This window comes from Arxiozyma heterogenica (assembly GCF_036370985.1).
Source record: "Arxiozyma heterogenica strain weizmannii chromosome Unknown scaffold_5, whole genome shotgun sequence".
NCBI classification, from domain to species: domain Eukaryota; kingdom Fungi; phylum Ascomycota; class Saccharomycetes; order Saccharomycetales; family Saccharomycetaceae; genus Arxiozyma; species Arxiozyma heterogenica.
The window spans coordinates 369,792-397,387 of NW_027042658.1; the positions used below are offsets into that span (position 1 = coordinate 369,792).

The window sequence follows — 27,596 nt, forward strand, 5'->3', positions numbered from 1 at the left end:
TCTCTTTCTCTCTTTTTTTTTTACAACAAATACATACTGGTTTAAAATTCTTTTTTAGAAGAAATAATTCTTTAGGTGTTTACATGGAACTGTTCATGATTTCTGAATATTACATACAAACAGAGAGGTAAGGAAATAGAAAAATACAAACAAACATATTAGCAAATACACATGTTTATTGATTAATAAAGTTGAAATATAGTTTGCCAAGTTGAAAAATCCCTGTTCTATCTTTGGTATAATCTTTAAAATAATATTTTTTCCAATAAGTAGATTAATATTAATTACAGTTTATGGTTTATTTCATACTATTTTATAATGATACATAGTTTATATAATTAAAATTATGACCTTTTTTGAGGTTGTAAAGGTATAAATGACATCATATTTGGAATTATAGGTTTATCTGTGGAAGTATTTGTGATATTAAAACTGATATTATCATCATCTATTAATGACGTGCTCTTATCTCTTGGGTTGCTTGGTATGAGGATATTATCATATTTAGATACAACAGTTCCGGTATCAGAAATTTCAAATTCACCAAAAGCATCGTCGCTATCATTACTGCTATTTTGTAAATTGATACTACTGGTTTGAATATCTTCAACATTTTCTGATACTAGTTCTATATTATTTCTATCAGTGCACTTATTGTTATTTTTATTCACCCCACCAGTGGTAATATTCAAGTCGAAAGCTATCTGTTTTTCCGTTTTCATACTAGATAATTCATTCGATCCTAAAGAAGAGGGAATATCTAAATCAAAATCGAGTTCTTCTTTTGGAGTTTCATTTACATCCATTGGCAGTGTTTCTGAAGTGTATCTTCCGTTTTCAACACTTGGAATTGTACAATTTATCGACTCGCTATTATAATCAGAATTTCTAACAATGTCCATCAATTCATTATCTTTATCTGATTGTTTATTTTTATCATTATGCTTCTCCTTATTTTTGTGCTTTTGTTTAGTAGAACTATTCCATATCCACCGAAATGATTTACTTTTAGATTTAGCCTTTTTAGACTCATTTTTTGTGGTAGAGTCCTTTTTGACTCTAGGTAATGATGTAACAACGAACTTTTCCAGTGGATCAACCTGAAAGTTGGGTTTAAAATTTTCAGGTTTCTGATCAGCAGCACTTTCTCCATTAAGAGATCCATTATCTAACTTCTGTAGGTCACTGATCTCTTGCTCTTCATTCCTCTGTAGTATATAATGCCAACTTCTTGTGTACTTTGTAAGCTCAACCAAATTTTCGTTTACTTCTTTAAGTAACGTTTCATTTATAAATTTACAGTTCTGAATATTTTGTAGAACGGTTGGTAATTGAATGTTTGATTGTATTTCCTCCATTTTATCTTTCTTTTCTTGGTTTCGCATAACTTCCTTCACAATATCTTGGCTGCTTTTGTTACTCCAAGCAAAAGTTATTGGTAACTCTACTTGTAAAGTTATATTGGAAGAGGATGTAGAAAACCTACTCTTTTTTTCTTCTTGTTCCCACAATTCTGAAACAGAAAAACATTCTTGCAACAACGACTTGTTAATGCTATATTCACCCTTATGCGAGACTTTAATTGGTTCATGCAAATCATCAAATTTTTGAAGTAGAATATTTAAAGTTTTCCTACTTTCTGGAACTGTATTCAATATATCATATATTGATCTGTTATTCGCTTCCTTAACTTCTGATCTCTTTTCTAAACAATCCGATTTCTCTGCCGTTATTTTTGAATTTACTTGATCCGCACTAAATAACTCTTTGAAAATAATATCAAGTTGTTCCTCTACATCATCCATATTTGTAACCATTCTTTGTTACTCATCTCATTTGATTTTAACAAAAAGTGCGTTAGATTACCTAGATTTATACAGATGTATACTCAAAAAGAAACACAAACAGAAATGAAAAAAGAAATTGCTATTAGTGATTATCACTTAATGATCAAAAGATAGTTTTGCTATTCATTTATAAATACATTTTGTTTCTCTTTTGAAGACTATATTTACCTTTAAGCGAAGTAAAATCTGTGAGCGATATCTCCAAAAAGATGTTTTTATAGAATTTTTTTTTAAAAAAAAGAAGGAAAGACAAAAATCTTACATTCTAATTTGTTCATCATATAAAGCTATTGTCTTTTCTTTTATTTTTATATATGAAGATTGACTATGTTAAGTCCCATTATATTATACCATTAACCAATTAGGACATAACAAGTGTATAAAGTTAATTATATTGCATAGCTGAAAATAATAAGTTATAAAAAAAGATAGGGAACGATAACTTCTATTTAAAGCAATGCTTGAAACAACCATTCCGCAATTTCAAGATTTCACAATAAAGATATACCTTTTCAAAGATGTCAAGAACAGTAAAGAAATACGGTCTAATGTTGCTGAATATCCGTTTGCATTTATAAATGGTAGAACAATTTGTTCTCTTGAACAGATAATGGCAGCTTTGTACAGAGTTTTAATTGAAAAACACTATAACAAGATTAGAACCAAAAGTCTAACATCAGAATGTTTACTATGTCTTGCACCTACTTCAAATATTGGGGAAGTGTTTAAAAGATTTGGGTTAAAGGACGATACCAGGGAAATAGTATGTGTCGAAATTATCAAGGTAAACAATAACACTACAGATCATATTTCTATTGAATCAATTGTTCAAGGGACAGAGATAGAAGTAACTGATGACCATTTAAAACAATTTTGTGATAAAGATTTGATAAGAGATATTTATAAGTTTGATCCTTCTTTCCAACTTAGTTCAATGGCGGATCTAACAAGGGCAGTAGTTAATAGTATTCAATTGAGAGGCCTGTAATTTATTTAAATAAACCAATAAATATTAATGTATGTTTGTACACAACTTAGGGAAAAGCGATGATGGAATATGACGTTATACCTATATAAAAATACATAAATACGTATATATTACTATTAAATATAACAATATTATCCTTGATGTTTGAATTGAGCAAAATGGCGAACCAATTCTAGTTCTGTTGATAGTGTATCATATCTATAATTGATTCTAATATCCGGAACATTTGTTTTTACAACATCGTTTCCTTTAATACCTTCTTTTTCATAATTCTTGCCGATCCAATGTTTCTTAATTTGGGCTTCCCATCCACTTTGTAAAACAGAGTTTCTTGCTAATTCACACATATCAACATTTGATAATTTATAGATCTGTGCTGCTACAGAGTACTCTTCTATTAAAGGTTCTCTAGTATAAGAAAATTGTAATGGATCATCAGTTGATAAAGAGACATTTAAACCTCTCTTGAAATATCTTGGGAATGGGTTTTTATCATACGTTAAGAATAATGCATTATTCGATAATGGTGACATGGCAATACCAACTTGATCCAGATAGTATAAATATTGGACAAAAGGTACTTTTCTTAATAATATACCGTGTGATATACCTTGAGCTAATAAGTAAGCAGACACTAAATGTTCAGGATCACCAGCCTCCCCACAGTGTGGCCTTAAGACAAAAGTGTTAAATCCTCTCTTTGCTCTCCAATGATTTAAATAAGCCATACTTGAATATAAGTAATATATATAATATGAATATGGCGGATTTTGTACAGAATCCCATAGAGAAGGTTTTGGATATTTCTTATGGAAACGACGATCCACTTTAGATTCATCATCAACAGAGTCAAAACCAATCACTCTTTGTAAGAAAACATGTAATTTTGGATGCGATTGCGGATTTTTGGTAACTTCAAATAACGGTTGGAAAAGATTTTTGCAAACATCATTGAAGTTTGCTACTAGATTACTTTTCTTATAAACATCATATAATCTTGGAATTTGAATCAACCAACGGACATTATGAGAGATAATCTTATTATCAATAACCCAAGCAGCTAATTTGTCCCATTCATCCATCGATCTACCATATATAGAGATTCTATATTCACAGTTTTGATATTTAGAATTTTCCAAATCATAAATTACTTGTTTGGTAATATCTGCTAAATATGAACCATCAATATAATTATTAGTCTTTAAAAAGATTTCTCTTAAACGTGATTCACCGATTGGATTATATTTCAAATTAAATTTATCAAACCTGTGAAAAGTATCCTTATGCGCATGCATATCCAAAGTGTCAATAGATAAATCATATCCAGTTAGATTCAAGGAACGGAAAACCTCATCCAAGGTCAATACTTTTCCATCTCTGAAGATAACTTTTTCGTCCTTATTATGTCTTAATTTATATTTAATAAATCTTAATAAATGTTTCTGGTTCATACATGCAGAATGATGAACGTGGGTATCCACTTTTCTTACATTATAGAAATCTCTATGTGGATTTCTTTTAGAAACACTAGTTTCTTGATATTCATTTAACAAATAGTATAAATTCCACCTGGCTTCTAAATATTGCAATCTTCTAAAGGCAAAAGACTTTGCAGGACCGTCAGATGATATTGAAACCAACCTGTCTAGATCCAAATAATAATCACGTAAAGTTGGAACATGAGCAATAACATCATCTTCTGAACCACTTTTATGAACGATAAATGTATCATCATTATTAACACAATAATCCCATTCAGTGTCTTCCCCTGGAATCTCAAAATGATCAAAATCGAAAACCTCACTATCTGGTAAATTTACTACAGGAACCACGGTCTTAGTTTCGGCATTATATGATGGTTTTGGCGGTGGTGGATAAATTTGCCATGACTCCTTATTTTTTGGATTTTGATGGTTATACTGGCAAGACAAAAACTGGTATTTATATCTGAGTTGCCTACAATCTTCCACTTTGGAATACAAATCAATTAATTCGGGGGATGGATCCTCTAAGAATTGTTGTTCTGCATCTTCAGCTAACATACCCATCTTGTAACTAGGTTTTGTAATCAAGTTGTTTGAAACAAACTCATTAGATGTTGAATCATTGCTATATTTTCTGACTTCTGGAACAGTGTTCTGGGCACCTGCTGATAATGCCCTTGATTTGGAGCTTCGGTTAGATGAGGTAGTAGATGTGTTAACATAAGGTTGTTTGAATAGACCATCACTAACAATTGAGATATCATTAGCAATTTCTTTAGAGTTTTGATCCATTAATTGTTGATTTTCATAATAGGAAAAATTTGCCTTGGATGAATCGATTCTTTCAGTTGAAGTCGAATTTGAATTTGAATTTGAATTTGATTTAGATAATTCAAGAGAATTAATAATTTTATCTTCATCTGTATTAATATGTGTATTATCATTTTCATTAGTCAAGACCATTTGAGAAGACTCGGTATTAGGCTGAAAATCATCATGAGATGAAACCATTTCCAAGGCCAAATTAGATAAACTTTGGTTGATATTATCAATGTTCATTGTTTATTCATTCGTTCGTTCGTTCTTCTTTTTTTTTTTTAACCCCTTGGTAATGTATAGAGGTATTGGTATCTCACTTATTTTTTTTCTTTTAAACTACAATCGGTACCACAACTTCCCAATTAGTTTTAATGAAATATAATATAAAGCATACAAAACATAAGATTCAACAGAGGGTCATTTGTTATTCTAGTTGTTGAAAGTAGGAGTATATATGAGCATTATCTCAGTCAATTAATAAGAGTTAGGACTACTTCGAATTTCAGCTATAATAATATCTTTTTTCTCTTTTTTATTTTTTATTTTTTTTTTTTTTTTGGGTTTTATTCACTTGGTAGCGTACTAAATTACAGCTCAAACGACACATGCTGTTTATTAGGGTTTGGGAAATTCATCAATTTTTGTTCACCCTTTTTTTCCTTTTTGAGACGTTTACTTTCACTTGTTTACCTGTTTTCCCAAATAAGAAATTTCCATAATATTTTATTTTTGTTGAAATTAAAGAGAGATGAAAGAAATGGTTTGAGAAAAGACTTTAGATGAGAGAATGGTATAGTCATACGAGAACCACAAAAAAGAAGTATTCAGATATAGTAAAATGTAGTTCTTCAATTATATATAGGTTTTACTTGGTCAATTTAATCATAAACATAATCTTTATTTCTTTTTTTTCTTTGTGTACTTTTTTGTTTTCATGAGCAAAAACATCTAAAGTCATCAAAATAATAGCAAAGATAATAATAAGACTACTTTTATCTACAAATATCATATAGCAGGATGCCTTTAAATGATTATTTACGAGAAGGTTTTAATCCACAATCCTTGAAGATATCTGAGTTAAGAAGAATCTTGACAGAAAATACCGTGGCTTATCCCTCATCGTCAAAGAAAAAGGATCTATTGAAATTATATGATGAATTTATTGTACCGATGATACCTGAACTACGTGAAAAATATGGAATTTCTAGATCTAACAATGATAATGAAGGTGATATCGAAATAGTTGAATCAAAAATAAAGACTCAGGAAAAGAAGAGGAAATTAGAAGATGATTTTAGCAATGCATTTCATTCCAGAACGTCATCAATCTCCTCAGTATCATCTATTGAAGAAGATATTATTAAAGAATTAAGAAAGAATGCTGATACGCCCTCTACACCAAAGAGAAAGAAGCCTAAATATGACATTAAGGAAAAAAAAACAACACCGATATTGCAAAAAGTAGCCAGTAAAAAAGTATCAGAACCTTTTAGTAAGAATATAACGCCCATTTCAAAATTTGATATAAGTAATTCTTCTATTTCAGAAGAAGAGCATGAGTCAGAAGAAAGTTTTCAGAGTGAAATAAAAAAAAGTCAATTGTATGAAAAACAATTAACTCAAAATACGAAAGAAAGGAAACCAACTTTTGATTTTTCATATAAAAGACAAAATTTTGGACAAAATTCAAATAATCTAAAAGTATCTGCAGAATTTGGTGAACAATTACAAAATATAGTCCTTGAAAATAATGATAAAAAGGAATCTGATATAACGAATTTTGATTCAACAGATAATTTACACAAGACTGAAACATCTTTAGAAGTTATCAATGATCAATCCCAAGTATCAATTAAGGATGAAGATATCAAAGAAAAGAAAGAACCTTTAGATGAATCTATAGTGTCACAAACTCAAGATTACAGTATTCCAACAGCAAAGAATGGTATCGATGAAGTTACAGAACTTTCCGATGTAGGAATTGAAATGCCAATAAGTTCTAGTCACTTAATAAGAACACCAGATCTTCCAACATCACAAGATGTCATTACATCAGAGCAATTAACAAAAATGGTTAAGAATAATATAAATGACGGAAATGGAGATTGTTTACAACCTGAAAATGTCAACTGGTTAACAAATCCAACAGAAAAAGCTACTTCTACTGATATTATTGATCTTAAAGCTAGTAAGAAAGAAACTAAAGCTGACATTATAGATCTTGAAGAGATTGAAGATGAAATAGAATCCAATGATCATATTGACAATGATTTGACTGAAAATCATCCTACAGATGATACTGACTTAAGCATTAATCGTTCGAACGTTTTAATTAAAACAAAAACATCATTTATTTTTAAACAATTTGTAAAATTTTCTTTTAAAAGTTTTTTATATTTAACATTTGGATTGATCCTGTCTTTGGTAATATGGTTTTACCAAAATAATATATATACAGGATATTGTGGTCAAGAACAACATTTTCCTACTTTCAGAGAAAGATATCCAGAGTTTTTATATTTTGAGAAAATTGATTCTATATTAACCGATTATAAGCCATCTTGTATACCATGCCCTGAGAATGGTATTTGTTTTCCATATATGAATTTAAAATGTAAACCTGAGTACAAGGTAGAAAGATCTCCTATAGATATTTTTGGACTATTTCCATTTAGAAACAGATGTGTGAGGGATGATAAGAAAAAAGAATTGATTAATGAGGTAGTATCTAAATCATTAGATTTTCTAAGATTCAGAAATGCGCAAATGGCATGTGGTGAATCCAAAGATGACATGGAGAGTGGAATAGCTGAGACTGACTTGTTTAATATCTTCCAAGAATCAAAAACTTCTTCACTTGAAGATGAAGAATTTCAAGATATTTGGGAACAAGTGGTTGAATTGTTGAAAAAACAACCAGACATTATATACAGGCAAGTGAGTACAATTGATTTTTTTAATGATGATATAGAAAACAAAGAATTTTTTACTAACAAACTTTTACAGATACCAATCCATAAATATAGATCTTGCACAGACACCAAGGAGTCAATACGAAGACATGGAGTTCAAGGGAAAAAAGGACATCTTTCAAAAGAGAACAGACCTTCTCAAAACAGATATTTTCGCTCAACATCCAAGAAGTACATAACCTTGAAATGCCATTTTGAATTGGAGATCATTAGAACATATCAAAGATTTAAACATTTCATATGGTTTGGGCTACTTTCTGTCTTGTTGTTGAAAGTTATTCAGATTAAAATACAAAATTATTTCTTGAGGAAATCAAAGATTAAACATCTGACAAATGTTGTTATTGAGAGATTGAAAAAGAATAAAATAGAGACCCCTGATGTTCCTTATCTAAGTTCTGTTCAACTAAGAGACATATTAATAAATGATGAAGCTAATATAAAACTTCGCAATAGTATTTGGAATGAGGTTACAAAAAATGTAGAGAGTAATAATGCGAATATTAAGTCCAGTCTACTGGAAATTCATGGTGATATGATGCGTTGTTGGGAATGGATTGGCCCTATAGAAAATAAGGCGACGCAAAATAAATAAATCATGCCAATATTTATGTCTTAAAAGCAATTGAAGTACTTTGCATATTGTATAAAAGTAAAGGATAAATAATGACTGGATTTTCGATTATTTCAGACATATATATATATATATATATATTAGTTTAGGATTACATAAATTTGTATTGTTTAGTTTTATCACTCTTTTAAAAATAATATATAAAATGATAAAGTAAACTGTTGTAAAATTGAATATGATGCTAAATTTATTTTTAGGATTTAATATCGCTAAATATCAAAAGAAAGTTTGATAACAAGTGGTAAATATGACCATTAGAAGATAAAAGATAAATGCCCTAAATATAAATGTGTATTAACCTTTTTACATATGGGTACAACCAGCCGATAAGAGAAAAAGTAATATTTTCAATATTCAGAGAACAACCCATTATTTAGTATGCAGAAAATAATTCGATTATTCTATCATATGTTTATAATAATTATGTATTATGGGTTAGGCTTACGTAATTGTAATGGATTTACTTTAGGTCTTCCTACTTCTCTTCTACCAGGAGTTATTTGTTGATTATTTTGCACAGCTAAATATGAATTTGGATGAACTACAGATGACGGTGGTGCAAATTTTTTATTGCTAGCTATAACAGTTTGTTGAGGTGTTTTTTTAGGCTCTTTAAAAGAATCTGTTGTTATTGGTTTATTATTTGTATCATTATCTGTTGAGTTAATAGATATTTTGTCCGATGATTCATTTTTGTTATACTGATCAGAACTGTCCTCACGCTGTCCAATACCTTTTCCTTTAGGGGCATATTGATTGTATATTTTCTCTTTGGATGTAGGTTTTTCCTTTAAGATATTAGCGGGAACATGTTTAGAGGTGGTTTGATCTAGTATATGTTTAATCGACTGAGCTTGGTATTTGGGATTAAAAACTGTCTCATTAGATATCTGCTTATTTTGTAAAGAAACCGCTCCTTTGCCCGTCACAAATGTTACGGGGTAATTCAAATCTGTATTTAAGTTTTCTTTACCTTCATTGGTTTCACTATTAGTATTTGCAATGAGATGGTTTTGATTGGATGTAATAGCAAAATCTTCATCTTGAAAATCATCACTAAACATTAATGAATCATCTAAAAGATCTTCTTGTTCTTGTTTGGTTATAGTGTTTTTGGTTGTTCTATTATATCTATTTTGAGCATTTTCATCAAAGGGATTTGAAGTTATATTAGAAGAAACTGATGTAGCAGCAGATTTATTGTCATTGATAGTAGTATTAGTGGATGGTTCTCCAACTTTTAAAAGTTGTCGACGTTTGTTGGGAATATATTGATTACTGGTAGTGGCAACAGAAGTGGCAGTGGCGGTGTTGGTACTGCTGTTGCTGGAATTGTTGATATTAGCACATGTGTTATCCATATCTATAGTGCCAGATCTAGAAACTTCACTTATTTCATCTGAAGGTCTAAATAAATTATTTTCATCAAAATCAGGAGGGTCAAATTTAACTTTATCAATTTTAGCCAGAAAATCTTTATCATATAAACAGTTCCCTAAAGCATTACCAAAGGAACGCAATGACCTTTTTAATGCATCAGTAACAGCAGATTTTTTAGCTCTTTCAAAAGCAGCTGCTTTACGGCGTTCATTTTCAACAGTACCATAACCAATATCTTCTCTGAATGTACCATTTGCTAATGTCACCCTTACAATAGCTGTGCAACCAATACAAAATTTACCTTGTCTTTCATCTAGGAAATCTATAATAACTTGTTTAACTTCTGTTGACCAACCATTATAGCCAAATATTTGATTAGCTAAATTGATTGCCCTCCAACCTTCAATATAAGCCACCCTATTAGACCCAAAGCCAATTCTTTTAGAGATGTATTCGGGACCTAACTTTTTGTCCAATTTTGCTTGAATATCATTGAAGGAGGAATTACTAAAATCAGTCTTTTTTTCCTCTTTAATATTCATAATTGTTTTTATTTATGTTATTGTTGTTGTTTGCTCTTTATTTACTTACGTAATAAAAACTTCTTTACTTAGGAAAGACTATGGTTGCAATCTAGGTAGAAATAGTCTTGAATATGAACACTACTGTCTATAGATATATGTGTATAGTTGATGAGTAGTCCATTTCTATCAAGATTATTGGAATATTTATTGACGACCATTTATCCGATGTGTTAATAGAATGAGGTTTATCTTCATTCATTGTTATTATTACAATAAATCAATAATATTACCTAAAGCGGATATATTATATCTACTATTAGAAGTATTTAAAGGCTGTTAGGGTTAAAGTATTAAATGTAAAACTTCAAAAGAAAAACCTGTAATATATTATAGGGTTTATTAATAAAATATGTTTTTACTCCCCAGTTTTTCTTGCATTATTTGTTTAGAATTGATAAAAGTGTGTGGGTGTTCCTGCTCATCTTTTTCATTCTATTTTTTTCTTCACATAACGAAAATAGCAAGCTGAAAAAAATAAAAAAATAAAAAAAAATTGCAAGATCTCTTGAAGATTGTGATGAATTATTCAACATACATGAGTAAAACGGAGTGAGAGAAATATACTGATAGATATTAAGATATTACAGGTATCACAAAGGAAAAGAAAAATAAAAGGGGTATATAGATATATTTAGTTAAACAAACCTTTCACAGTGCTCCACTGTTTTATTTTTTTCTTCTTTTGGACGCATTTTATTTATTGTCTCAGTTTTGATCATATATATTAAACAGACAGTGGTTAATCTATTGAATATACAACGATCCATAGATTTTTGATTGGTTTCTTTAATTATTGAAAATGGGAGTTCATAAATTTCGATATAGTTATAATATAATATTTAGTGATGTTTGCAAGACCAGATTTAATCATTTAGTTACGAGATTGTTATTTATTATATCCGTTTTTGAAGGTATACTAATATCTATTTTATCCGAAAGGAAAAATAATCAACAATATGCATTTTCAATAGTTGAAAATATTTTATTTTTTATTGCAAAATCTATTGCATTATATTTTATCTCTATATTTATTGTTATTACTAGAAAAAATTATTTGCATGTTGATTCTTTAGGCTATTCAAGTTTTAGTACCCAATTGTTAGGTCAGATATTTCAATTTAAATTTCTTTTATATCAAGTTTTGTTTACAATAGGAACACTTACTTTGGCTTTAGTAATGAGTGATTTAAATTTTATTGGTTCGAATAATTTTACAAAGTTAGAATTGGTTTATTTTAAACAATTTGTATGGTTACTTATTCCATTAATTTATAATTTGCAACATAATGTTTTTGATATGGATAAACTAATTTTTATATTTGATAGACAATTTCAATTACCACAATTGATTATATCGAACAATATATCCTTTATATTCTCAAGAACCTTTGTAATGAGTACCGTTATTATGATAACATCCCATTTCTTATCATTCATTACTTTAGGTAGTTGGTTGATTGGATTCGTATTATCTATTAAGTTGTTTGTTTTCACATTTATCATCTTATATCATTTTGAATTAATCAATTTATCATTTAATGCACATATGACAATGGGTTGCTTACATAAGGGTAAGCCAATATCTTCATTATCTTCAACACCAATGGAGACTTTAATTACTGGGTTACAATCTAAAAAGCCATTCACAAAATTAACAGCATTTCAAGAATTGGCATATAGAGCAACCTCAAACGATGTTAATTTAAGGTTACCAATATACAATAATGTCAACATTACTAATAATATCAACATTAACAACAATCGCGATGGTTATAGTTACAATGGTAATAGTTTTAATGATTTTTCATTAGGATTAAACGATGGTGCTAAATATAACGTTTGGTCAGTGATTTTAAGTGAATGTTTTAAAGTAATTAATGACTCTAATACAAAAGTTGCCGATTATTTATTGGCTTTGGAACAAGTTAATATATTTAATCAAAGAATATCATTTGATTACAAGGATTACAGGTTATCTGGGCATGGGGATAGCCGTGGCGACATTGATAAATCTCGTTTAGAACGCATCAAAGAGGATACGGAAATATTATTTGGTAATGATCCAATTAATAACCCTGGGAGAAATAGTAAAAATAATAATGGTAATAAAGATTTTGATATAAAGGACAGATATGAAAGTCAAAATAATAGAAGATCTCGGTATTCTAATGGACACAATAATTTCAAATTTACTAACTCCTATGATAAATATAATGAATCTATATTAACTCATGATACAAAGTTGACAAGAATTATCAAATTATTTTGGGTCAAACTGTCAAATTATTTTGTTACATTTTTTTTTCCAATAACCAAAAATAATGGTAGTGGGGAAAAATCTTCCGTATCATTGTCATTGTTTGAAGTATGGTATTTGTCAAAGGAAAGACGTGCAGACAAACTAATACCTATTCCAATATACCATGCGGAAAGTATTATATCTATTATGGGATTCTTAATTAATGGTATCAATGAATCACCAAGAGGTAATGTTGTTGCATCTGTTGGGGATGTGTTGAAGATTTTGGAGAGATCTGTTGGAATTCTCGGGAAATATACAGATTGGAGACCAAATGGATTATCTAAGATTACAAATAATAATAATAATAATAATAATAATAATACAAGTAAAAGTATAGAGAGGGAAAACATAGGTGTATTCAAAGAAGATACAGAGAGCACATTAGATGAACAAAACATTAACGTCATCAGCATATTATACGAATTTTCTATTAGTGCCTTCTTAGAAATAGTGTTAAAGTATAATGTGTTACTGAATGATGTTGAACTAGATGAAGATGTTGTGAAGTTAAGTAAATGGGTATTGAATATGTGTGAATCTACCCAATAGAAAAAAATTGAAACAAACTATATTAAAACTACAGATACACATACACACACACACACATGTATATGTATATATTAAAAAGATAAACGATGTTATTGCGATATTGTAGTTGTACAAAGATACTAGCATGCTATTAAAATAATAGTATTATATAAATTCTCTCTATAGAAACATTACCATTTATGATCTACTGAATGGCGATGATTATCAGGTGCAGAAACAAAGGAATCCCGGACACGGAAATCCGTTTGTACTTGTTTGTGTTTTTTTGTTGTTATTTTTTTTTTAGTAAAGAGAAAGATGCCAGGGGTAATTGTGAGAAGAAATCTGTCAAAAGGAGAAAAGTAGAAGAAGGGATAAGGGAAGAAATGTTGGGAATGTGCAATATGTGAGTGTTTGCTGTTTATGATCTACAAGAAAGAAGGGACTAAAAAAGCTCTTACCGTTTAACATATGTTAACACTAACATTGTCATAGAAGAATCTTAAGGGCCTTCACATATGCATACTAGACTTTGATCATTGATAATAAATAAAAATAAATAAATATGTCACAAATTCCATCTAGTTTTGACTTAACGAAGAAAGAATTAGAAGAGAAAACTTTCTGGGAAAGAATTAAGTTTCACTGTGCAGAACAGCCATTAGTTCCAATAGGTGCGATTTTAACAAGTGCTGCTGTTGTTTTGGCTGCACAAAATATCAGAATTGGAAATCAGAGGAAAGCGCAGTATTATTTCCGTTGGCGTGTTGGCTTACAAGGTGCTACGTTGATTGCACTTGTTGCTGGGTCTTTTATTTATGGTAGCGCAACTATCAGTGAAAAGACAAAACAAGAACAATTAAGAGAAAAGGCAAAATTAAGAGAGGAACTATGGATTAAAGAGTTGGAAAGAAGAGATGAGGCTGTTAAAGAAAGAAAGAGAAGGGCTGAAGAGTCGAAAAAAAGGGCGTTAGAGGATGAAGAATCGGCGAGATTATTAAAGAAAGAACTAAAAGATTTAGAAAATAAAATTAAAACCAAAGATGAATAAATCGAGGTAAGGGATTAAAATAAGAGTATGAAAGAATTTTATAAATACAAAAAAAAATAAAAATAAAAATAAAAAGAATGTTTAATATTCCATATCAATTTAACGATAAGAGCTCTTTTTTCTACTTTTCTTTTTTCTACTTTTCTTTTTTCTACTTTTCTTTTTTCTACTATTGATTACTTAACTTATATTTATATTTTTTGTCTGTTGTCTGATAATATTTTAATCTGTATAAACTGCAATTAAGCTTTTTTTTAATGATAAGTATTCTATTTTATTTATTGTATTTGATTTTATTTATTTTCATTTTATTTTATGTGGATTGTTTGTATTTCTATTGGTTTAATTGTGTTATTTCTTCTTTAATTTTTCTTGTTTTTGTGTCCTTTAAAAATTGACAAAGACAAAAAAATACGAAAAATTATAGAGAGATATAAAAACTTATCAATAGATGTTGACTAAAAGCTTACAAGTCAAATATAATTAAAGGAATACACATTATCCGTAGATCACCATAGTATCTTTTTTTTCTTTTTTTATATTTTGGATACAGAGTCATATGCCAAGATTAGTTACATATTATATACAAATAACATAGAGTAAATCTGACTTAGAAAAATAAAAAACCAAATAGTATTTCTTTAGAGATGGATCATTCAACTGCAGAGGGAAGAGATATTACTTTAATGAAACCTATTATACAATGTTTGATATTTTCTAATAACAAGCAATTGTTGGATTCGGAGGTTATATTGAAATTACATCCAGATACTAAATTGTGCAGATTACTGCAATATTTATATGAGAAGTATTTATCCCAGAATATCATTTCTTTAAATTTAAATCCGTTGACAATATATCAGTTTTGCTTTAAGAGTGTTGATTCTACAAATGTTTTACCTTTAGATATATCATTAGATAATATTCTAAATTATTATTACCCTAATGTAGAATTAGAAAATAGAGAACTTATACTGGATTTGGAAGTAAAAACAAACCCTGATAAGGATGATGATAACAGTAACTCTGGTATAATAAATCTTGATTATAATTTCAATACTGAGTTCAATTACATCAATTTAGATATTGAATTTAACCTATTGTCCACAAGTAATGATTATTGTACCAATCCAATTGTAGAATTAGATAGGCCTAAAATGTCTTTAGACATTAAAGGTGAAACATTGAGAAAAATGATTTTAAATGATCTAAGAGAATCAGAGAATTTGAAAAATACATTATGTTCTTTAAATGATAAGCATACAGTCAATGATATAATATATTATAAGATTAAAAGTGTTGATTCGTTTGCAAACAATGACAATGATAATGATAATGAAGTTAATAATGCTAAATTTTTAAATTCTACTTTATTAGAAATCTTGGGTATTGATTTTATACCAAGCAACTTTTCGAAATTCACTTTAATGTTTTATATTAAACATAATTACAATATATCCTCAAATGAAACTGTAGTCAACTTTGTCTCAGATATACCATTGTTATGCTATAATAAAATGATAGTCAATGATGACACAAGTGTTATTGCAATTAAAAGCTATGTTATTCAAACATTTTTGATTCGTTTCAATATTGATATCCCTATTAGTGATATTCTTTTGTTTTATCATGGCAAAAAACTTGTTGATATTGATCTGGATGGTAATGAAACGACTATTAAACAATATGTCAATGCAACATCAAATCCATTTATACATATAAAGATCCCATCTATTGACTTAAAACAACTTTCTGATGGTATTGACTCATTTTGGTATGAGGAGTGTCGAGATTCATCAACTGATCGTGATTGTGACTCCAATTTTCAGACAAATGAAATAAGGAATGATATCTATGATAACCAAAACAATAATAATGATATTTTACACGAAGAGTTTTTACAGTTAGAGGATGATGAAGATGACGATGCAAGTTATGTTCCTTCAGAGTCTAGTTTAATTTCTGATTATGAGGAACGCGATGTTGATTCCTCTGAAGATAATAATAAGGATTTAGCTGGCGAACATTTTCAATATAGAACTGAATCTGGTCATGAAATTAAATTACTGAATGGCTTGTACAGGAAATGTATTATTGATGGTACAGAAGAAGCATTCATTGAAACAAGATATTTGGATAGATTTCAAGCAAAATTGAGATTTCCTAGTGATGGAACTGTTGATACATTTGAAATGGATGAGATTCCTTTGTCGTCTATGAATCAATATAAGCTACATCCTTCAATTAACAGAATTGAATTGGATGATTATATCATAAGTGAACTGGAATCAAAGTTAAATATGTGTATCGTTCCGGAAGAATCAATAAATTTCACCATAAATAATTCAAACAATACACCCTTATCTAGTATTTCGAATGGGAATAAAATCATTGGATGGTTAAAGAATCTGTTGTTATTTGTGTTTCTAATTTGTAAAACATTATATTATGTGTTAGTAACGAATCTTATGGTGTTTATATTATTGTTTGAACTTGTATTTTTTATCTCCAAGAAATGGATTAGTATGATTATAACTACAATTATTTTAAGGACTATATTTTTCAATGAGATTGTTAGAGATTCATGGTTAGAATATTTTAGACTTGATAGATATGATAAGACAACCTTACACAAGTTTCAACAATTTATCAGATTTACTCAGTTGAGTGATGAATTTTATTCAAAGTTGTTGTCAAAAAATGAACAGAATCAAAGTAATCATGATAATGATAATGGTGATAATGATAATGCAAAATTAATACTACAAAAATTGTTTGATTATAAAGAATTTAACTTATTAACAAATGAAATTTGGACAAAATATAATATTCTTGGAATTGAAGATAATATTTCGATAGATTTACTAAAAGGTTGTAATAATCGGAATGATTTAAAGGGTGCATTAAGAGATTTCATGTTGTTATATATCAAAGAATTAGCTCAAATTGATAATGATGAAAGTATTGTGGAAAATAAGAGACAATTTATCAAAGATATGAATGAATTGTTATATTTAGTTGAGAAAGAAATGAATATAAAGGAAGAGGAGAACGTAAATGTTGATGAAGAATATAGAGGTAGCAGAAGAAGGTTGAGGTTCTTAATGAATAATTTAATTGAGAGATTAAGACATGCCGATTGGGGGAGACAATTGTTAGAATATATTGTGCCAAATCCATTAAGAGACAATATATTTACTTGTGTTTGCAAAAACATTGTGTTATTTGTGATTTTATTAATTCCTATGATCAATACTGTGGTGGACGAAATTATTGATGAAAGAAAACGTTTAATAGAAAGAGAACATGAGCAGAAAAGATTAAAACAAGAACATGAGCATGAACATGTTGATTCAGAAATATATGATAATGTTGAAGCTACTGGAATAGAGATACATCATATTGAAGAAGATTAGCTATTAGTCTAAACACTTAAATCATTTTAGTAATGATCTATTAAGGTTTATTATCATTAATATATTACATATATCTATATAATATCATATAATATAATATACTTCATAAATAACTATATAATCTTGGGACTAACATTTTTTTTAATATTATTCAGTGATTTTTAATTATGACTAGTCTAATTAACGTGTGTATTGAGAATACTTGAAGTAACATGTTCAAAGAAGTTTCATCCATCCTTTTGAATTTGTACGGAAATTACAAATATTCAAGAAATTCCTCTCTTTTTCCATATTCCTCCCCTTTTTTTTCATTCTTTAATTCATCGTCATACTCCCGAATCCTTCTCCTTTTTTATTTTCCGTTCTCCTTAGTTTGTTTTATGAAATATTTTCCTTTTAAGGGAGGGTCATTGATGTTTTTGATTTGTGTTTCGATCTGCCTGCTTAATTTTTCACTTTTGATAAAAGGTGTGGAAAAAGTATCCCAGCTCGTTTAGGATTTCTAAAAATATATTAATGTATGCGTGTGTCGTTTATTCATTGAAGATTTTGAAGGTACGGCGGAGCAAGGAATGAAAAGAAAGAAGATACTTATCGATATGATAATGATTTAAAAATAAAACTTATCAGATATTTTCAAAGATTTGATTATTTCAGGAAAATATTAAAAATAGCTTTTTTCTTATTGATATAAATGTAAATAGGTTTTGTATTCTTTAAGTGTGAGGTTTAGATATACGATTCATTTGGTCATTTCAATTACTTGCCTCCTTTCAACATATTTCGAAGATGGTTGTGCATGTTAAAAGTAAAGCTCCAGATTTTAAAAAAATTGCTGTTGTGGATGGCATTTTTGAAGAAATTACATTATCACAATTCTCAGGTCAGTATGTCGTACTTGCATTCATACCTAATGCTTTCACATATGTTTGTCCAACAGAAATTATTGCATATTCTAAATCAATAAAATTATTTAAAGAATTAAATTGCCAGGTTTTGTTTGTATCCACAGATTCCCATTTCTGTCTTTCTGCTTGGACTGATGTGCCTAAGGAATCTGGAGGGTTAGGAAAGATTAACGTCCCCTTGATATCAGATAGTAATCATAAAATGTCGCGTGAATATGGTGTATTATACGAAGAGGAAGGGATTGCTTTGCGTGCATTATTCATTATTGACCCACGGGGTATAATTAAACATATTACAATAAATGATACTCCTGTTGGAAGAAATGTAGAAGAAACATTACGTATTATTCAAGCATTTCAATCAAATGAAAAAGATGGTAGGCTATTGCCTTGTAATTGGCATCCTGGTGATAAATATATTATGCCCGACTTTGACCAATTCAAGAAGTCATTTGACTCATTCGAATTCGAAGAGGAGGAGGAATCAGAATATGAGGGTGAAATTCAATCATACCATTCTTAATGAGAATTTTGCCTAGAATTTATGTTCAATGTCTTATGTACTGATCCATTCTCTGTCAAAATTTATATAATCGTTAATGCTATTAATGTTGTTGGTCCTTTTTTTTTTCATTGAACTAATTTTCAATTTAGATAAAAATTTAAAAAAGTAAATTTTGGTTTTGTATTTCAAAGTGTAATACAAATGTCTTCATTAGTTTTCAACTGTGCAATAAATACATATATGTAAGTGTAGACGTACTAGTTTTTTTATAACTTTTTTTGGGAGTTGTTTTGAAGTGCTTATATCTCTCGAAACTCTGTTTATTGTTATATGATACCATTTCCTAATCCGGTAAAAATATAGACATATAAGCAAAAGTAATTAGGATTTTTTCAATTGAGTAATGTTCATTAGATTTAGTATTACATATAAAATACCAAATAGAATAAAATGAAAGATATACAAGAACTTGATCTTTTTTAAATGGTATATATATATATATATATATATATGTTTCAATATCTATAAAGATAATAAAAAGAAAAAAAAATGATGGAAGGAAAACAAGAGATAGTTTCTGATATAGATGTCAGATAAGTGATTTAATAATCTGTAATTTGTGATTATTTCATAAAAAAATTTTTATTTTAATATCCAAAATGTTACTTTGTCGACCATAATTAGTGTAGTAATCTATGAGTAGGATATTGTTATAAATTTTTCTATATATAATATTTCAAGTTAGGATTCTCCAAGTATCAAAAAAAAAAAAAAAAAAAAAAGATATGACTATGCTTTTTTTTTACATACATTTTTGAAATCCAGCTAGTATTAAAACTAAAAAATATCTTGTAAAAATCATTGTAAGTTTCCTTAAAATGTTCAAATTTAGAACTCTTGTGCATTTGTATTATAATATAGAGACGGTTCGCTATCAAAGTTGGGTCTGTTAAAAAAAAAAAAAAGAATTACAAAAGAATTTATATGTTTTTCTTTCTGTTTTTCTAACCGAAAAAAAAAAGAAAATATGTGAATTTAAGATTCAGGAAATCTACTTTGAAAAATCTCTAATGCGAAAAAAAGCATATACTTACCCCTATTTGTAATCTAGAAGATGTCCATGATTTAAATAAATAATAATGGAATCGTCTTTCCAATTATATCAAATAATCATTTATATAGAATTATACAATTGTAAACGTTAAATGTATCAAGTAGCGAGGTTGTTATTTATTTATTATAAAGAATAATAGTAATAATAAGAGTAGCTATAATAATAACATGCCAACAAAAAAAATATCCTCTCCGATAAAGTTAATTGAAAATGATACAAACTCAGCAAACGTATTTGCTGTAGATATTACATTGGATGCAGAAACAACTACTTCAAAACCATTGGCAAGAAAAAAAGATCTTTGTGAATGTGTGTCTATGGTTCATAGATTTGATAGATCACCTTCTAGTATACTATCTAATGAAAATGGAATACATATAAATAAAATCACAGAGAATAATACGTTCAATAAGCTACCAATACCCATCGTTGATTCATTTGCTGAAAATTTCATTATCAAGACTTCCGTTGGCTCGAATAAAAGAAATGAAATGCATTTCATTGACATAAATATTTATAAAGAATTATATGTAAGAGATGGTATTTCGATTTTTGAAATATTTCCATCTATAAAAAAATATAAACCAAATAGTTATTTGAACGCATTTGCATGTTTACCGAACGATCAATCATATTATTATTGTCAAGTTGTAGAGAAGGGAGGGAAATGTTGTGCTTATAAATATAAGAGTACAGAATTTAAAAGACCTTTTAGAAGGAGAAACGATGCACTTAATAAGCATTTTGCGAGACATCATTTAAAAGATGCAAAAGATGAAACCCTGCATTCTAACTTAAACGAATATCAAGCATCAAAGTTATTAGAAAAAAGTAGAGTATTGCAGAATTCAATACCGCCGAAAGAAAATCATAATTAATAACACAAGTCTTTTATATAGGGTAGAAATCAAAGAAAAATATCAAAAAAAGTAAAAAAGAATAATTGGGATCAATTCATATTTTTTTCTTTGTGTTTTTTATTGAAGGTATACTGTAATTATCTAAGATAAGAAAAAACCTTATATTCTACATTACGTCAAAAATATGTACACATTACGTTTTTTTATTACGAGGTATCTATATATATACTAGTCTCCTCTCTGCTAAAGTTCTCTTACCTGTAATAATAAATGTATTATTATTAGTTCATAAAAAAAAAATATAAAAAATGAATGACATAAATTTGATAAGGGTATCTGGTGGTATTATGAAAACTACTGTAATGACTTTTTTTCACGTATGTATATAGTTATGTTTGCTCTCTACATTGACCATCATCATATTTTAAAAGAAAGTGAAAGGAAAAGTTAGCGAATAAGCCTTATAAATTTAATTGAATTTTTTTCGTTAAGAAACCGAGTATGAAAACAAAAAAAAGTGTGTAATGAACAAATCTAGATGAGATAGTGTTTCTTTACGAACCATTGAATCAGTTGGCATATGTGATAGTGGTTCTATTTGATAATAACTTTACATTTTTAGAACGTTTTTAAGTAAAAAGAAAATATTTGAAATTAAGGGAAAGATTACGTTATATTAATTTGTAGTTTAGTAATTTTTATCGATTTTGTTATTGTTTGTTTTTGGAAGATTTTTTTCTTGTCTTTTCTTTTTTTTTATGTTTTTTTTTCAAGCTGATCTAGACTCAAGTTTTTTTGAGATTACAGCTGACTAAGCTTAATCTTTTACGTAACCAGAAAACATCCAAAACTGGCTAACCTTGAGAAAATTATTCATCAAGATTTTACTGTTGAGTTCGAAAAAACAAAGGTAAAAAAAAAAAGGAGAAAAAGGTGGAAATCATTTCCTATATAGGAAATCTTATACAATAAAATAACAGTAGAAATGTTTTTTAAAAATTTTATTGAAGTTTTAAAACCCTTATTTTTTTTGGAGAGTAAGATAATATAGAAAATACTTTATGTTTGAAAACCTATACTAATATAACATCAGAAATAAACAAATGGTTAATATAGATAATAAATTTTTTTATTAGTATTTATGTGTTTATAATACTTTTTGGATTGTATAAAAAAAAGAACATTTAAAAATGAACAGTCTAATATGTGAGTAATTTTTATTGTAAGTAATTCATAATTTATTTGAATATATAGCACTCTTTTCTAACTAAACAATAGTCCATTTTTCTTATTTATTTCCTAACCCCAAAGATAATAATTTTTTAGGACTTAATAAAAACCTTATTTTAGAAAAGCCCTAGCTTCACACTTTTTTACTGAATTTTTAAATTTTCACAAATTTGCCAAAATGTTATTGTTTTAAAAATACGAGGCTCTTTCTATTACAAAATTTCTCAACATCTAATAGAAACTTAAAAAGACAAAAGAAAAAGAAAAGAATATACGAACACTGACCGACAAAATTTCCTCTTGAATAGTTTCCATAGCGACGCAACATAAAGAGGAGAACGTTAATTTTTGCGTAATCTTTGTTCTCTTTTTTTTTTATCTTTATTATTTGTTTTTCTTTTCCTTCTTTCCTGTTCTTTTTGATTCCTTCTGATATATCGGGGTTATTTTAGGGGGGATGGTATTAACATAATTGTGGGTTGTGCCCTCTCTCTGCTCTCGTTGGAAAATAATTGTATATAAAAAGGGAAAAAGTAAAACGAGTTTGAGACATCACTGGTTGATGCAGTGTCATTTGTGCTACCTCTATTTGTCCTTCGAATTCATACTTACTCTTTTGTGAAAACCGAAAAAACCAACGATAACATAGTTGTTTATATTCCTTTATTATATCCAGTCATATCTGTCTATTTACATATATACGATAAGTAAAAATGGTCGCTCAAGTTCAAAAACCTGCTCCAGCTTTTAAGAAAACCGCTGTCGTTGATGGTGTTTTTGAGGAAGTTTCTTTAGAACAATACAAGGGTAAGTATGTTGTTTTAGCTTTCATTCCATTAGCTTTCACTTTTGTTTGTCCAACTGAAATCATTGCTTTCTCTGAAGCTGTCAAAAAATTCAAGGACATCGGTGCTGAAGTTTTGTTTGCTTCTACTGATTCTGAATACAGTTTGTTAGCTTGGACCAATGTTGCTCGTTCCGAAGGTGGTTTAGGTCCAGTCGACATTCCATTAATTGCTGATACCAACCACTCTTTATCTAGAGACTACGGTGTCTTAATTGAAGACCAAGGTATTGCCTTAAGAGGTCTTTTCGTTATTGATGGCAATGGTATTGTCAGACACATTACAATCAATGATTTGCCAGTTGGTAGAAACGTTGAAGAAGCTTTAAGAATTGTTGAAGGTTTTCAATGGGTCGACAAGAATGGTACTGTCTTACCATGTAATTGGACTCCAGGTTCCGCTACTATCAAGCCAACCGTTGAAGAATCTAAGGAATACTTCAAGGAAGCTGCTGAAAAGAAATAGATTGTCTGTCAAATTTGTGCGGAGGATTATAATGTAAATATGTATACATCTTCTTTTTTTTATTTTCGTTTTAATAATATTATTAAGGAATATATACAGTATATAAGTTGCATTTTCATTTAATTAAAAAAAATTATCGTGTAGTTTTTAAGTTTTATTAGTTTTTATCTTTGCTTGGAGAATAGTAACCTTGGAAAAGGATTTATCAAGGAAGGTTATTGTGTCAATTTTTGTGTTGCGTTTTAAAGCCACTTCATTGTTAATTTTTCAATACATTAAATTTGAAGCAATTTAAATCTTCATTTTCTGGATTGCTTGGCGGAAAAATTCAGATTTGCTAAATAATGGCGGAATTTAATTTTTCATAAATTCCGACTAGAATGGAGCAAATATGGAACCGTGGATAATGATATTGACGATGTACAATTTTTATTTACTCTTTCATTTTTTTTTCCAAACAAATACTGCCTTTAAAAGAAATAAAGAGGGAATAGGAAAAAAAATAAAACAAAAAGAGAAAATGGCTTTGTTTATTTTCGTGTCCTGTTTATTTACGCTAGCTTTCGTGTCCGCGGTTCATGATTTCCTGAAACAGAAATATAAACATATTTATGTCAGAGATCTTGATTTCGTGGCATTTGAATTCCTTTTCCTAATTAGGAAGTGTAATGCTCTAAAGAATCCATACATTAGGGAAAATTGGTGATTAATTGTTGATTTTTCCGAGTTCAGTCTACTATTTGCCTCGAAGTTCAATTTATAACTAATTATTTCCTAAAACAGACATGTAATTGGTATTATTAGGCTGTATGTATACACCGTGATTTCTTGGTAAATAAACAACACAGCAGCAAACCATTAATCAACATGTGAGAACTATACGTATACATATTTCATGTATACCTTTTATAAATAAATATATATATATATATATAATATAAACTGGTTTTAGCTACCCAAGTGTACAATTATATGTAATGTCGTATTAGTAATATTCCCTCTTGATAGCTCTTCATATAATATGTTCCCTTATATTTTTCTTTGAGCACAAGTGAAAAAGTCAGTCTTAGGATTGTTGATCTTTTAAATATAACTTCTGCTGATATTCTTCATTCAAAACCTATGCTACCTTCAGTGACTTCTCTATTGCATGAAAACAGTTCACATAGGATACACCTGGAGTCCTCTTCTCCATTTCTTGGAACTGTGAAAACTAGCTTTTCTAGTGATAGACATGGTGTTATTAGATTGCCTCCCCTTTATCCATCTCGACCTCAATCTTTAGAAAGTGCTTTAAGACACACAGCTAGTTTATCTAATATTTTGAATTCAGAAAATGGATATACTCATATATCTATAAATAAAGAAAAAAAACTACTCTCGACTCCAATAACTCCTATGACAGAAAATAAAGTCAAAGAATTGAAATTTAAATCCAAAAGTACTAGTAATAGTAATAATAATTATAATGGTGATGATGATGATAATGACGATGATAATAATGATGTTCACAATGAAATACACAGTAATAAAAGATCCTCTTTCAATGCTGTCAAAACAATACTGACACCTTCGAGTAGTGAAAAGAAACAAGCATTTGCATTTATTACTCATTCTCAGGATACCTTTGGTGTAAAAGAACCCAAAATAGATAATGTACCTTTAGCACGTCGTAAAAGACGTAGAACATCTGCCCAAGAATTACATATTTTACAAGATTCATTTAATAGATGTTCTACACCTTCAAAAGAGGAAAAAATTATGCTTGCACAAAAATGCAATATGTCAGAGAAAGCGGTGCGAATTTGGTTTCAAAATAAGAGACAATATTTGAAAAAACAAAAAATGAATCAGAAAGCTACTTCAAGTCTAGCAATTGATATACCAAGTGAAGAAAGTAAACCTGTTTTGCAAATTCCTTCACCAAAGGGGATTTCTGTTGTACAATTAGAATTTCCAGCTGATGTGAAATTGGATGTTACACCTACAAAAAAATCGCCAAAAAAGTTTCCAATTAAAAAAGAAAATTCACCAATGATATCGAGTAACAGTGTGAGACTGGGACAAAGTTTAACGTTCCATATTAGGAATGAAATGAAATCTCTAACCCCTGTGAAAAATGTGTCTAGTAATAAAGTTACTAAATTAATCAATAATTTCAATAGTAATCAAAATAAAAACAAATATATGCATGCTGGTGAAACAAAAACGTCACCATTTCAACAAAGTCCAAAAGATAATCAACAATGTCATACATTTAATCTGACACCGAAGAAAAAAACTAAGAAATTGCAGTTCAAGCCAGTAGATCTGAAGTTGCCGTTAAAAGAATTAAACATAAACATATTTAATCCTTAGACTCGAACCTTAATAGTATGTACGTTTTTAAAGTAACATACGTCTGATGTTTTCTGTTCCTTCTAGTCGGACAATATTTTTAATATATTCCCTCTTAATATTCCAATTTGTGTATCTATATATGTTGGCAACCCTTAACCGTACTATGAAAACTTTACAAATATATACATTTAAGAAAACAAGTAAAAGAAACAAACGAATAGTCAATCAGAATAACTTATATAGGATATTTAATAGATGTTACAAAATAATATATATAAATATGGAATTTTTGAAAATTCAATTTGAGTCAATTAATTTAACTTCTTCTTCTACCAGTGGTCTTGGTATGTTGACCTCTAACACGTAAACCCCAGAAATGTCTAATACCACGGTGAGATCTGATTTTCTTTAGTCTTTCTAGGTCATCTCTTAGTTTAGATTCGACATTATTAGCCAAAGAGTGGTAATCTTTACCATCAGCAATATCCTTTTGGCGGTTCAAGAACCAGGTTGGGATTTTGTAGTGAGTTGGATTTTGCATAATTTGAACAATTCTTTCTAATTCTTCTTGGGTCAATTCACCAGCTCTCTTGGATAAATCAACATCAGCCTTCTTACAGACCAAGTTAGAGTAACGACGACCAACACCCTTAATGGTGGTTAAGGCGTAAACAATCTTAATGTTACCATCAACGTTAGTGTTTAACAAACTATTTACAATTAAAAAGGAAGAAATTTTTTAAAAATATACATCACTCGTTAGTATTAAGATTATTGTACCGGTATTGAAAAAAAATTGAACACAAGAATAGAGTATATACTTTTCATTACGCAATTTTATTTGCGAATGTAATATATCTAGCCTGAGATCGAAGTAACAACCGAGAAATGTTAAAAGTACTTTCATATCTATCTTATGCTTAAAAAAATGATGTATAGTGATCTTTCTCCTATATAACAGTATCAGTAGAATTTTATTTCATTTCTTTTTCTTTTTTTTTAACTTATTTGTGAAAATTTATTGGAATTTACTAAAATTCTTAGTGAATTTAGATTGTTATACTATCCTGATTATTATATCCTTTTTTTTTCTCCACACTCTACTGTGCAATATATATTTACTCCAGTGTCAGATTTTGTGTAGACTTATAGTCTGATCTTGACATACCGTAAAATGTGTTGGAAAGAGCCTTGTTCTTGAACGACTAAAGACATTATACACCACTTTTCTCTCGTATTGTTTCGACAATTTCTTTAATGGAACGGCAGACAGCTGAAAGTAGTCATATAGAGTGTTTCTATAATAATATACTCTTTGCTCACT

General features: G+C 28.8%; 13 protein-coding genes across 13 annotated transcripts; 9 read left to right on the forward strand and 4 right to left on the reverse strand.

Moving 5' to 3' along the window:
- Window positions 1-344: 344 nt before the first annotated feature.
- Window positions 345-1,817, reverse strand: LFT1 (Lft1p; the record flags this gene model as incomplete). Its single annotated transcript, XM_064860518.1, has 1 exon — window positions 345-1,817. One exon carries the CDS (start codon window positions 1,815-1,817, stop codon window positions 345-347), a length of 1,473 nt encoding a protein of 490 aa, XP_064717535.1.
- A 487-nt stretch (window positions 1,818-2,304) lies between these two features.
- On the forward strand, window positions 2,305-2,835 carry CGI121 (Cgi121p; the record flags this gene model as incomplete). Its single annotated transcript, XM_064860519.1, has 1 exon — window positions 2,305-2,835. The coding sequence occupies one exon, from the start codon at window positions 2,305-2,307 to the stop codon at window positions 2,833-2,835; it is 531 nt and encodes a 176-aa protein (XP_064717536.1).
- A 131-nt stretch (window positions 2,836-2,966) lies between these two features.
- AMD1 (AMP deaminase) lies at window positions 2,967-5,378 on the reverse strand (the record flags this gene model as incomplete). The annotated part of the gene is made up of 1 exon (XM_064860520.1): window positions 2,967-5,378. One exon carries the CDS (start codon window positions 5,376-5,378, stop codon window positions 2,967-2,969), a length of 2,412 nt encoding a protein of 803 aa, XP_064717537.1.
- Window positions 5,379-6,155: 777 nt separating this feature from the next.
- On the forward strand, window positions 6,156-8,705 carry SRC1 (Src1p; the record flags this gene model as incomplete). Its single annotated transcript, XM_064860521.1, has 1 exon — window positions 6,156-8,705. The coding sequence occupies one exon, from the start codon at window positions 6,156-6,158 to the stop codon at window positions 8,703-8,705; it is 2,550 nt and encodes an 849-aa protein (XP_064717538.1).
- Window positions 8,706-9,172: 467 nt separating this feature from the next.
- RAD52 (recombinase RAD52) lies at window positions 9,173-10,666 on the reverse strand (the record flags this gene model as incomplete). The annotated part of the gene is made up of 1 exon (XM_064860522.1): window positions 9,173-10,666. One exon carries the CDS (start codon window positions 10,664-10,666, stop codon window positions 9,173-9,175), a length of 1,494 nt encoding a protein of 497 aa, XP_064717539.1.
- Window positions 10,667-11,507: 841 nt separating this feature from the next.
- Window positions 11,508-13,559, forward strand: NDC1 (Ndc1p; the record flags this gene model as incomplete). The annotated part of the gene is made up of 1 exon (XM_064860523.1): window positions 11,508-13,559. One exon carries the CDS (start codon window positions 11,508-11,510, stop codon window positions 13,557-13,559), a length of 2,052 nt encoding a protein of 683 aa, XP_064717540.1.
- Window positions 13,560-14,103: 544 nt separating this feature from the next.
- RCF1 (respiratory supercomplex assembly factor RCF1) lies at window positions 14,104-14,589 on the forward strand (the record flags this gene model as incomplete). Its single annotated transcript, XM_064860524.1, has 1 exon — window positions 14,104-14,589. The coding sequence occupies one exon, from the start codon at window positions 14,104-14,106 to the stop codon at window positions 14,587-14,589; it is 486 nt and encodes a 161-aa protein (XP_064717541.1).
- Window positions 14,590-15,236: 647 nt separating this feature from the next.
- Window positions 15,237-18,005, forward strand: USA1 (Usa1p; the record flags this gene model as incomplete). Its single annotated transcript, XM_064860525.1, has 1 exon — window positions 15,237-18,005. The coding sequence occupies one exon, from the start codon at window positions 15,237-15,239 to the stop codon at window positions 18,003-18,005; it is 2,769 nt and encodes a 922-aa protein (XP_064717542.1).
- Window positions 18,006-18,794: 789 nt separating this feature from the next.
- On the forward strand, window positions 18,795-19,436 carry PWA37_004020 (peroxiredoxin; the record flags this gene model as incomplete). The annotated part of the gene is made up of 1 exon (XM_064860526.1): window positions 18,795-19,436. One exon carries the CDS (start codon window positions 18,795-18,797, stop codon window positions 19,434-19,436), a length of 642 nt encoding a protein of 213 aa, XP_064717543.1.
- A 1,263-nt stretch (window positions 19,437-20,699) lies between these two features.
- PWA37_004021 (uncharacterized protein) lies at window positions 20,700-21,410 on the forward strand (the record flags this gene model as incomplete). The annotated part of the gene is made up of 1 exon (XM_064860527.1): window positions 20,700-21,410. One exon carries the CDS (start codon window positions 20,700-20,702, stop codon window positions 21,408-21,410), a length of 711 nt encoding a protein of 236 aa, XP_064717544.1.
- Window positions 21,411-23,335: 1,925 nt separating this feature from the next.
- On the forward strand, window positions 23,336-23,932 carry PWA37_004022 (peroxiredoxin; the record flags this gene model as incomplete). The annotated part of the gene is made up of 1 exon (XM_064860528.1): window positions 23,336-23,932. One exon carries the CDS (start codon window positions 23,336-23,338, stop codon window positions 23,930-23,932), a length of 597 nt encoding a protein of 198 aa, XP_064717545.1.
- Window positions 23,933-25,054: 1,122 nt separating this feature from the next.
- On the forward strand, window positions 25,055-26,290 carry YOX1 (Yox1p; the record flags this gene model as incomplete). The annotated part of the gene is made up of 1 exon (XM_064860529.1): window positions 25,055-26,290. The coding sequence occupies one exon, from the start codon at window positions 25,055-25,057 to the stop codon at window positions 26,288-26,290; it is 1,236 nt and encodes a 411-aa protein (XP_064717546.1).
- A 298-nt stretch (window positions 26,291-26,588) lies between these two features.
- Window positions 26,589-27,487, reverse strand: RPS18B (40S ribosomal protein uS13 RPS18B; the record flags this gene model as incomplete). Its single annotated transcript, XM_064860530.1, has 2 exons — window positions 26,589-26,982; window positions 27,441-27,487. 2 exons carry the CDS (start codon window positions 27,485-27,487, stop codon window positions 26,589-26,591), a joined length of 441 nt encoding a protein of 146 aa, XP_064717547.1.
- Between the last annotated feature and the right edge of the window lie 109 nt (window positions 27,488-27,596).